Source organism: Babylonia areolata, chromosome 29 (assembly GCF_041734735.1).
Source record: "Babylonia areolata isolate BAREFJ2019XMU chromosome 29, ASM4173473v1, whole genome shotgun sequence".
Classification (NCBI taxonomy): domain Eukaryota; kingdom Metazoa; phylum Mollusca; class Gastropoda; order Neogastropoda; family Buccinidae; genus Babylonia; species Babylonia areolata.
Genome location: NC_134904.1, coordinates 10,004,388 through 10,017,252, shown reverse-complemented (window position 1 = coordinate 10,017,252; position 12,865 = coordinate 10,004,388). Strand labels below are relative to the sequence as shown.

The following is a 12,865-nucleotide window of genomic DNA, read 5'->3' as shown; positions in this document are numbered from 1 at the left end:
TTATCATTTAGACAAAATGCACATGAGTGAAATCTTTTAAATTTGTCATATCATGTAGATGAAATGCACACAGGTGGAGTTTAAACTAATAGTCGTCATATGGAAAAAATTACCTTTTTGGACGGAATGTAAGAAATACTATGAAGTTGTTGGCACATTGTCATTGGATTATAGTGAAAAACATCAAGCTGGCACAAAATGTATTAATCACAAATTTAAAATGATCAAAATAAAAACAGCTGCAGTTATGCTTCAGCTGATACACAACTACAAACTGACTCAAAAAAATATGAATCACATGATTTGAAATGATCAAAATAAAATCAGCTGCAGTAATGCCATCAGTTAATACCAAGCCGACATGATTTGGAATGATCAAAATAAAATCAGCTGCAGAAATGCTAATCAGCTGATACCAAACCAGCATAAAATGTATAAATCACACGATTTGCAATGGTCAAAATTACAGCTGCAGAAATGTCATCAGTTGACACACAGCTATACTGATGTGCTGGAAACATGACAGGATACTTCATGCAGAAAGGTGTGGGATACAGAAATAACAACATGAAAATAATGTACAGGCAGCAGTCACATTTTTGCACTGTTCCTTCAGCAGATCTTTGATTAATATTTACATGCAGGAATAATTTCTCTCTCTCTCTCTCTCTGTCTGTCTCACACACACACACACGCACACACACACATGCACACACACACACACACAAATGCATGCACACACACACACATGCACACACATACACACACATGCACACACACACACACACACATGCACACACAAAAGCCCCCAGCCAACATTGACATTGCTGCAACTTCTCTCTGTCTCACCAACATGTAATGCATCACAAAACTACACTGACACTACTGGCACATGTATCCAGCCTTCGTCTGTCGATGATAAATACACGAAATGGCTTGCCAACGTAACTGGCTCAGAGTGCAACCTTGACCTTAGAGTTATCTATTTCATGACTGGTTGAACTTTTAAAGACTTCAAGCCTCAATGCATGAGAAAATAACAACAGAATGTCGACCTCCACTCACAATACTTCGAGCCTTACTGCATGAGAAAATAACAACAGAATGTCGACCTCCACTCACAATACTTCGAGCCTCAATGCATGAGAAAATAACAACAGAATGTCGACCTCCACTCACAATACTTCAATCCTCAATGCATGAGAAAATAACAACAATATCGACCTCCACTTAAATGCTTCAATCCTCAATGCATGAGAAAATAACAACAGAATGTCGATCTCCACTCACAATGCTTCAATCCTCAATGCATGAGAAAATAACAACAGAATGTCAACCTCCACTCACAACACTTCAATCCTCAATGCATGAGAAAATAACAACAATGTCGACCTCCACTTAAATGCTTCAATCCTCAATGCATGAGAAAATAACAACAATGTCGACCTCCACTCACAATGCTTGAATCCTCAATGCATGAGAAAATAACAACAATATCGACCTCCACTTAAATGCTTCAATCCTCAATGCATGAGAAAATAACAACAGAATGTCGATCTCCACTCACAATGCTTCAATCCTCAATGCATGAGAAAATAACAACAGAATGTCAACCTCCACTCACAACACTTCAATCCTCAATGCATGAGAAAATAACAACAATGTCGACCTCCACTCACAACACTTCAATCCTCAATGCATGAGAAAATAACAACAATATCAACCTCCACTCACAATGCTTGAATCCTCAATGCATGAGAAAATAACAACAGAATGTCGACCTCCACTCACAACGCTTCAATCCTCAATGCATGAGGAAATAACAACAATATCGACCTCCACTTAAATGCTTCAATCCTCAATGCATGAGAAAATAACAACAGAATGTCGATCTCCACTCACAATGCTTCAATCCTCAATGCATGAGAAAATAACAACAGAATGTCGACCTCCACTCACAACACTTCAATCCTCAATGCATGAGAAAATAACAACAATGTCAACCTCCACTCACAATGCTTCAATCCTCAATGCATGAGAAAATAACAACAATATCGACCTCCACTTATATGCTTCAATCCTCAATGCATGAGAAAATAGCAACAGAATGTCGACCTCCACTCACAATGCTTCAAGCCTCACTGCATGAGAAAATAAAAACAGAATGTCGACCTCCACTCACAATGATTCAACCCTCAATGCATGAGAAAATAACAACAGAATGTCGACCTCCACTCACAATGCTTCGAGCCTCAATGCATGAGAAAATAACAACAATATCGACCTCCATTTAAATGCTTCAGTCCTCAATGCATGAGAAAATAACAACAGAATGTCAACCTCCACTCACAACACTTCAATCCTCAATGCATGAGAAAATAACAACAATATCGACCTCCACTTAAGTGCTTCAATCCTCAATGCATAAGAAAATAACAACAGAATGTCGATCTCCACTCACAACACTTCAATCCTCAATGCATGAGAAAATAACAACAATGTCGACCTCCACTTAAATGCTTCAATCCTCAATGCATGAGAAAATAACAACAATGTCGACCTCCACTCACAATGCTTCAATCCTCAATGCATGAGAAAATAACAACAGAATGTCAACCTCCACTCACAATGCTTCAATCCTCAATGCATGAGAAAATAACAACAGAATGTCGACCTCCACTCACAACACTTCAATCCTCAATGCATGAGAAAATAACAACAATATCGACCTCCATTTAAATGCTTCAGTCCTCAATGCATGAGAAAATAACAACAATATCGACCTCCACTTACAATGCTTCAATCCTCAATGCATGAGAAAATAACAACAATATCGACCTCCATTTAAATGCTTCAGTCCTCAATGCATGAGAAAATAACAACAGAATGTCGACCTCCACTTACAATGCTTCAATCCTCAATGCATGAGAAAATAACAACAGAATGTCGACCTCCACTCACAATGCTTCAATCCTCAATGCATGAGAAAAAAACAACAGAATGTCGACCTCCACTCACAACACTTCAATCCTCAATGCATGAGAAAATAACAACAATATCGACCTCCATTTAAATGCTTCAGTCCTCAATGCATGAGAAAATAACAACAGAATGTCGACCTCCACTTACAATGCTTCAATCCTCAATGCATGAGAAAATAACAACAGAATGTCGACCTCCACTCACAATGCTTCAATCCTCAATGCATGAGAAAATAACAACAGAATGTCGACCTCCACTCAAGTTTTATCACACAGATCAGCAGTGGGTCACTGTCTGATCATTTCACGCTAGTAACTCCAGTTCAAAGAGTCTCTACACCTGCAAACTTTGACGAAAACCTGGTATGGAAGTTGACGAGCAAGGACGCTTAACAGAAGACCGATCCATGTGGCACATTTGTCGGAATGAGCAGAAAAAACCTGCCCTATGTGGACACCACCTGACCATTAAAAATCAAATTTTCCTCACTTGAAATTCAGGCCGTCGCCTAAGTATGGCAAGATCAGGTCACACACAGCGCTAAAGGGAGATAAACAAAGGAGAACTCTGGCAAGCTCAAGTAATGGTTCTTTTGTTGACTGGGTTGGCATGACAGCAAGGTACTGAGTAGTGTCAGCAAATCTTTGTCCGTAGTTCAGCAATGATGATGAAGATGTGGATAATCAATTAGCAAACAACAAACAAACAAAAAATAGAACTGAAAACAAACAAAAGATCAATATAATTACACAGTGCAGTTTTTTTTTTTTTTTTTTTTATCACAGCAGATTTCTCTGAGTAAAACTTTGGATTTCTCTCTCTGGGATTCATTCACATTGTGCAACATCACTCATTTCTTCTTTTACTGTCTACATTACTGTTTGTTAACCCATCAATCAGGATTTTTTCCAGAATTTTGCAAGGCACAGCTCTCTTTTGACTGAGATCAATATAATTACATAGTGCAGGTTTTTTTCATCACAGCAGATTTCTCTGAGTAAAACTTTGGATTTCTTTCTCAGGGATTCATTCACATTGTGCAACATCACCCATTTCTTCTTTTACAGTCTACATTACTGTTTGCTAACCCATCAATCAGGATTTTTTTTTTCTCCAGAATTTTGCAAGGTACAGGTCTCTTTTGACTGCGGGTCATTTTGCTTCACAAAAACTGTGTGTATACTACACGCAAAATCTATCTTTATCATATCTGAAAGACTATCATCCAGACCATTACTCCGCATCGAGAGGAGAGAGAAGTATAACACTGGAAAGAGTTTAGAAGGTATAAGGATGGACTGAACTCAGGACTTTTGCATTCTAAACTGGAAATTCATCCACTAGACCACCACTTCACATTTAGCTAAACATTCAATTGAACATTTCTTTTTATAGTATGTAAAGAAAATGCATTGGTCTTTTAGGGGAAAAAAAATCAATGTGTGATAAGCTAAAACAATCATTTATGTCATTTACAAAAGCAGCGGAATGAGTTAAAACCAAAGTAATTATGCAAACACTGATTTGTATCAGTTAACAGAAGTAAATTCTATCATCAAATAAACAGAGTCAAAAGCAGCTTTTTGTTTTGTTTTCATGATCTATTACGATCACAGTTGTCTATACATGATTTTGTTTTACAATTGTAACTCTTGTGTTCAGGAACATCAACACACAGACACACACTAACACATGTACACACACACACACACACATGCACACACACTATCACACACATGCACACACACTCTCATGCACACGCAGACATATGCACACATGTGCACGTGAACACACACACAAGCACACACACACACTCACACACATGCACACACACACACACATACACATGCACACACAGATACACGCACACACTCACATAGACCTGTACAAATTTCTATAACCAGAACAACAGCTCCAAAACACTAATGCGGTCACATCACTCACACCGCACCTGGCAGACAGCACTGATGACTGACTTATCAATCTACACCAAAATTATCTCTCACACACACACACAGATATATATATATATATATATATATATATATATATATATATATATATACATCAGTATCAGCCGCTGCCTTCAGCCATCATCACAGACAAAAGATCACTGCCAGCTGGCTTGGAATAGAAAACACAGGCAATGATATAACCCAAAAAACAATAAAGGTTTTGTATCAGCCAAGCATGGTTGGAGAGATTCCCACTTCAGTTTGTGCCTCAGACTGACACGTGTTTGGTATCACAGAGTGCCCAAGGAACAAAAATCGTCGTAAGGCCACACTCAAACATGACCAATGTCTGTCAGCTTGATTTCAGTTTTGCAACATTAAAATGAATCAAAACACAAAAGAATAATAATAATAATAATAATAAAACTACTGAAAGAAGAGTCAAAATATAACAAAATAAATCACCATTCTTCACCCACTCAGGAGCGCCAGTTTCTACCCCTTTCTTTCCACAGCCCAGACCCCATCGCATTTTGAATGGATGCATGAACAACTTTCTTCGATAGAAACGCGGTGTTTGTTGTCCTTATCCACCTCTTCAGTATTAGAACCTTGTGTTTCCAACATTTCAATCATGTCAGCGGAGGTAAACGTTACCATCGTCAACCATTTCGTCGTTTGTATGGAGAGAGTTAGCACCGTATGTGCCATTTCCAAAGTGTTGACCGTCTTGTTTGATGACTGTCAGGCATGAGCTGTGTGAGTGTGCCCATCACATTGGACACGTCACAGAAATTCATCTTACAAGAAATGACCCGCATGATATTTTATCCGTTGCATCAGCTCTATTTATCATAATGCATAAATGGGTTATTCGGTCACCATGGTCAGGTTTTATTGCAGACATCAGCTCTGTTTCTTAACACATGTGCCTGGGTTATTCAGTTGTCATGGTCATATTTTATCACAAACATCAGATCCATTTCCCATCTCACAGTACTGGGTTATTCAGTCATCACAGTCATGTCTTTTCACAAACATCAGATCCATTTCTTAATACATGTAACTGGGTCAATCAGTCATCATGGTCATATTTCATCACAAACATCAGGTCAGTTTCTTAATATACAGAACTGGGTAACCCAGTTAGCACAGTTAATCGTCAGTTCAGCTGTGTTGCCTTTCACTGCCAGTCAAGTCAACTCTTCTGATTTCTGCACACAGCCAGGTGATCTGTGGTAATGTCTACACATCCTACAGGAAAAAACCCCCTCTTCTCCAGACTTTCTACAGAAAGAAAAGCCTTTAGTCCCTGGTCCACACATTAAACTGAAAGAAAAGCCTCTTGTCCACACATTCAACAGAAAAAAAGCCTCTTGTCCACACATTCAACAGAAAAAAAGACCCTTGTTCACACATTCAACAGAAAAAGTCTCTTGTCCACAAATTCAACAGAAAAAAAGCCTCTTGTCCACAAATTCAACAGAAAAAAAGCCTCTTGTCCACACATTCAACAGAAAAAAGCCTCTTGTCCACACAACAGAAAGAAAAAGCCCTTTGTCCACACATTCAACAGAAAGAAAAAGCCTTGTCCACACATTCAACAGAAAGAAAAAGCCCCTTGTCCACACATTCAACAGAAAGAAAAAGCCCCTTGTCCACACATTCAACAGAAAGAAAAAGCCCCTTGTCCACACATTCAACAGAAAGAAAAAGCCCCTTGTCCACACATTCAACAGAATGAAAAGCCTCTTGTCCACACATTCAACAAAATGAAAAGCCTCTTGTCCACACATTCAACAGAAAGAAAAAGCCCCTTGTCCACACATTCAACAGAAAAAAACCCTTTTGTCCACACATTCAACAGAAAGAAAAAGCCCATTGTCCACACATTCAACAGAAAAAAGCCTCTTGTCCACACAACAGAAAGAAAAAGCCCCTTGTCCACACATTCAACAGAAAGAAAAAGCCCCTTGTCCACACATTCAACAGAAAGAAAAAGCCTTTTGTCCACACATTCAACAGAAAGAAATGTCCACACATTCAACAGAAAGAAAAGCCCCTTGTCCACACATTCAACAGAAAGAAAAAGCCTTTTGTCCACACAATCAACAGACAGAAAAAGCCTTTTGTCCACACATTCAACAGAAAGAAATGTCCACACATTCAACAGAAAGAAAAGCCCCTTGTCCACACATTCAACAGAAAGAAAAAGCCCTTTGTCCACACATTCAACAGAAAGAAAAAGCCTTGTCCACACATTCAACAGAAAGAAAAAGCCCCTTGTCCACACATTCAACAGAAAGAAAAAGCCCCTTGTCCACACATTCAACAGAAAGAAAAAGCCCCTTGTCCACACATTCAACAGAAAAAAACCCTTTTGTCCACACATTCAACAGAAAGAAAAAGCCCATTGTCCACACATTCAACAGAAAAAAAGCCTCTTGTCCACACATTCAAAAGAAAAAAGCCTCTTGTCCACACAACAGAAAGAAAAAGCCCCTTGTCCACACATTCAACAGAAAGAAAAAGCCTTTTGTCCACACAATCAACAGACAGAAAAAGCCTTTTGTCCACACATTCAACAGAAAGAAATGTCCACACATTCAACAGAAAGAAAAGCCCCTTGTCCACACATTCAACAGAAAGAAAAAGCCCCTTGTCCACACATTCAACAGAAAGAAAAAGCCCCTTGTCCACACATTCAACAGAAAGAAAAAGCCCCTTGTCCACACATTCAACAGAAAGAAAAGCCCCTTGTCCACACATTCAACAGAAAGAAAAAGCCCCTTGTCCACACATTCAACAGAAAGAAAAAGCCCCTTGTCCACACATTCAACAGAAAGAAAAAGCCCCTTGTCCACACATTCAACAGACAGAAAAGCCTCTTGTCTCACACCCTCTCTCCTGTCACACCTCAGTGTCCACACACACAGCAACACACCATGTCTTCATCATGGGGGGGAGTGAGATGTGGACAACTGATAGGAGAGCATGAGAAAAAGTGGAACATGGAATTAGGGAATAGGAAGTGAAAGCATACCTATCTATATATATATTTATGTTGATGATATTGATTATGAAAATGCTTGTGTGTACCCTTCACTTATTTGTTTCAAATTCTCCTTTATTTCGCTTTGCATGTGTGAATGTATGTACTTATATAATGTAAAGTGTTAAAAAAAAAGAGTTCATTAAAAAAAAAAAAAAAAAAAAAAAAGCTTTCAGTCAGTCCGACATACTTCTGTCAAGTAAACGTAACAGGATGGAGATATTCCACTGGCCATCACAGGGCTCAAACGCTCAGCTTGGATCAGAGAGTGATTTAAGCAGGGCTAACAGCAAAGGGCCTAACGGTCGTACACAGACATCAGTTATCCAGACAGCGCCTCCCCTTACTGTGGATCATCGCCGCTGGGACAAAAAAGACATCACGAGGACCAGCCTCGGACCGACAATCAGGACTCCACCACCTGCGCACAGCCAGGACACAGCACTGACTGCGGACTTCACCGGCGGCCCAGCACACAACAAGGACCCTCCTCAAGAGCAAGACTACAGGACAAACGCCTTGACCATGCCACACCCCCTTGGGAAAGACCACAGCTACGGACAACTTGACCTTAAGGGCGTAAAGCCGATAGGTTGTTGAACTCCACTCTACTAACTAACTAACAAAGAGACAGCTGCATGATCAACCATTTCTTCACTGCACTGGGATTTCATTTTCGGTCTTTAATGAAGAAATGCAGTGTCAACAGAATGGCAAGAGCATACATAACCTGGCAGATACAGAACAACTTTTCGCAACGTTCAATTGTTCATAAAAAATTTTCACCGAACAAAATGCATCACTGGTCAACTCATACATGAAAGTGACAATGTGCAGGTGGGAAAAACCCCCATAAAGTATACGTTGCATCTTTTCTTTGAGATTGATAGGTGAGGACATCATTCTTTTTTTTCTTTTTTTCTTTTTTTGCACTGGTGCACAATCAAAAACAAGTGGATCTAGTGTCAGACTTTACATCAATTTCCAAATAATCAAAACTGCCAACATTTTGAACAGTGTTTGAACAAGAAACACACACAAAATATGCAGTAATACAACCTCCCCCCCAATATATATTAATTTTGGGTCTAAAAACAGAAAGAATACAACAAAAATAGATGTATCTCACAAAATTTCTCTTGCAGCAACAGGCATGCAAAAATCCTGAAGTAGAAAGGCACTTGAGCACAATACTGCTGTTCCTAAAGGCACGGTCATCGTCAATGTCGACTGGTCGGGGGGCGGGAACGTCGCCGTGGAGACGCATCTTTCTCACTGGAACGACGGGAGACGGAGGCACTGTTGCGATGACTGCGGGGCAGGGGCGGCTTAGCACTGGTAGGTGTCATCTTCATCGAGGATTTCTCCTGCACACAGAGAGAAGTGATTCTGTTCAACATCTTTTAATGCATTCTGGTGATTGTGGACACCGACGCCTGTGAGGATAGGAAAACAAAATAAAATTGCAGGCAGAAAAATACAAAAAGAAAAAAGAAAAAAAAAGGGTGGCACACTAAGTGTAGCAATCGACACAGTCTCTCTGGGGAGAGCAGCCCGAATTCAACACAGAGAAATCTCTGTTGTGACAAAAAGAGTAACACAATACAATTCTGTTACGGTGTTAATTTTCAAATTTGAATGTTATCACTGAAATGGTTTGAAGAGGAGGGAGAGTTGAATGATAATTTGTAGTGAAACAGGGTAGAAGGAAGGTGGGGAAAAAAGTGAATTTTTGAAATATATAGATGTGCAATTAAAGAAAATTAAAGAGAAATTTTGAGTTTCATGGAAAATAGTTCACGTTTCTGCTTCAAACCCAATTTGTTCAATCACAGAGAAATTTTGAGTTTCATGAAAAATAGTTCACGTTTCTGCTTTAAACTCAATTTGTTCAATCACAGAGAAATTTCGAGTTTCATGGAAAATAGTTCACATTTGTGCTTTAAACTCAATTTGTTCAATCACAGAGAAATTTTGAGCTTCATGGAAAATAGTTCACGTTTCTGCTTTAAACCCAATTTGTTCAATCACAGAGAAATTTTGAGCTTCATGAAAAATAGTTCACGTTTCTGCTTCAAACCCAATTTTTTCAATCACAGAGAAATTTTGAGTTTCATGGAAAATAGTTCACGTTTCTCCTTAAAAATTTAACTTGTTCAACCAGAGTTTCTCTGCATGTTTGTCAAACAACAGAATGTGATCCTTTCTGCTCTTAACTCACTCAGTACGGCCAGTCCTCTCTTCTCCTCTACACAGACCCCTGGATGTCCAGTGGGTGTCTGAATGACCGACCCAACCTTCAGCTTCCGTCGTCAGAATTGTGGTATTCTTTGTCAACATTCACGTCTTCAGTATAAGAGCCTTCTGCTTGCAATATTTTGATGATGGTAATTGGGGTGAAACGCTGTTAACGTCGTCTCTTTCGCCGTTCGTATGGAGAGAGTTGATGCTCTTTGGCCTCCTCTCTTTTGAGGCTACTGATCACACATACATACCGACATGCATGCATAAAGAGCTAAATGGGATCTCTCCAATACTTTTTATATTTATGTGCACACTTGCTCTGGCACATAATTTTTTGTACACAATGCTCAAAGTCTTATGTGTCTATTGATTTCGTTTTCACTGAACGTTTGCGACGTGTTTTAAGATAGTGAGTGAGTTTGTGCTGTATTGTGTGTGTGTGTGTGTGTGTGTGTGTGTGTGTGTGTGTGTGTGTGTGTCTGTGTGTGCGTGTCTGTGTCTGTGTATCTGTGTGTGTGTGCATTTACAAATATGCAGACTCAACTGTCTCCTATAACAGAACGTATGTCAAGGAAGCCGATACACAGAAAAGAAAAGAAAAAAGAAGAAGAAGAAAAAAAACAGAAGCAAACAAAATGTTACTGTTTGGGAAATGGAAGACATACAGAAAAAAAAGAAAAGAAAAGAAAAGAAATTCAAGCAATATGTTATAGTGTTTATCACAGCATGGATAAAATTCAAAATCAAGCCTGAAATGTACACAGGATCACGCGCCACTTGGTTGGTTTCATGTGAAGAATTTTACTTTCATTTTATTACCATTAAAAAAAAAAAAAAAAAAAAAAAAAAAAAAAAAATTGCTGCCTCATCATCTCCGTCTTTTTCCAGTGGCATAATTCCCACACTGATTTCTCTTGTGGAAAAAAACAAAACTTGACTAAAAGAAACAGTTTACTGACTACATATCTGCTGCAGTCGCCAAGAAACTGAGCGAATGCTGGGTTGAATATGTATAGATTACAAAAAGTTTGGATCATGATTCATGACTATGTGTACTTTGATCATGATTCATGACTATGTGTACTTTAGGCATGGTGACACAATTATTTCATAGTTTTTATTTATTTTCCAGGTTCATTTCAGCTGATTTTCCTAACACATATTCAGAAACTATGTGAAATTTGTTTATCTAACATTCATGGTTGACTCACTGCTAACCAGTGTTAAATAAGCTATCAGAAATTTAACAGTCAGTTTATTTTCCTTTCAGGAAAGTATGGATTTGGTATTCTTTCTTGTAGCAGTTTGTGTGTTATAATTTTTTGTTTACTATTTCCCTCCACAACCAAAAACAACCTGGTGATTAGGAAGCATGAGACAAATACCGTCCGGCACTAAAGAGGTTAAGTGATTGTCCCCCCTCTCTAATTAGTTCTCTTTTCTTTGCCAGTATTATGGCGGAAAACAATTGTACCTGGTGGCAAGCATATGGACATTAGTGGAGTGATCGCCTAGCGGTAACGCGTCCACCTTGGAAGTGAGAGAATCTGAGTGTGCTGGTTCGAATCACGGCTAAGCTGCCGATATTTTCTCCCCCTCCACTAGACCTTGAGTGGTGGTCTGGATGCTGGTCATTCAGATAAGACGATAAACCGAGGTCCCGTGTGCAGCATGCACATAGTGCATGTAAAAGAACACACGGCAACAAAAGGGTTGTTCCTGGCAAAATTCTGTACAAAAAGTCCACTTCAATTGGAAAAAAACAAATAAAACTGCACACTGGAAAAAAAAAGAAAAAAGAAAAAAAAAGGGGGGATGCTGAAGTGTAGCGACACGCTCTCCCTGGGGAGAGCAGCCCGAATTTCACACAGAGAAATCTGTTGTGATAAAAAGAAATACAAATACAAATACATTATCAGAAAGCTGGAACATCAGTAGTCTCTTTCACACAGATAAACATAAAGCAAATACACGTACAGAAAAAGCAGGGCTACACAACATACAAATAATAAACATAAAGCACATAAACTACATGCATGGATTTAAGTGAAGCGTACGAACTGACAGTGCAAATAAACAACAAGTATGTGTCATATTTCCACAAGGCACTGCACACAGAACTGACTGTTGATCTTCTATTTCTTCTTCTTTTCTTCATTTCCCACTGTTCACTTCCCCCTCCAAATGCACACGGCTGTTAATTTGTCCATGCATGTAACTTGAGTTTGCAAATAAGAAAGACATATTCATAAAAAGAAATGAAGAAAATACACATTGAACCATAATGGATAACACAACAAAAACATCAACAGCACACCAGAAGACAGAAAATCTCATAGCTGCCTGACCAAAACCCTCTACTGTAAGCACTGCTAGTGAAACGACAGATCAGCACGTGTCTAGCAATCATGACAAATCAGATCAACACAGGTATCTAGCAGTCATAACAGATCAGATCAATACAGGTATCTAGCAATCATGACAAATCAGATCAATACAGGTGTCTAGCAGTCATGACAGATCAGATCAACAGGTGTCTAGCAATCATGACAAATCAGATCAATACAGGTATCTAGCAGTCATGACAGATCAGATCAATACAGGTGTCTGGCAGTCACGACAGATCAGATCA

At 39.0% G+C, this 12,865-nt stretch overlaps 1 protein-coding gene across 3 annotated transcripts in view; it reads right to left on the bottom strand.

The window, feature by feature from the left end:
* Positions 1–7,722: 7,722 nt before the first annotated feature.
* Positions 7,723–12,865, bottom strand: part of LOC143302367 (uncharacterized) — a 59,684-nt gene continuing 54,541 nt past the window's right edge. For all 3 annotated transcript variants that reach the window (XM_076617019.1, XM_076617017.1, XM_076617018.1), the window contains one exon: positions 7,723–9,356. In XM_076617019.1, the coding sequence (XP_076473134.1) occupies positions 9,319–9,356 (38 nt within the window). In that variant the 3' untranslated portion in view covers positions 7,723–9,318. The remainder of the gene's footprint in view (positions 9,357–12,865) is intronic.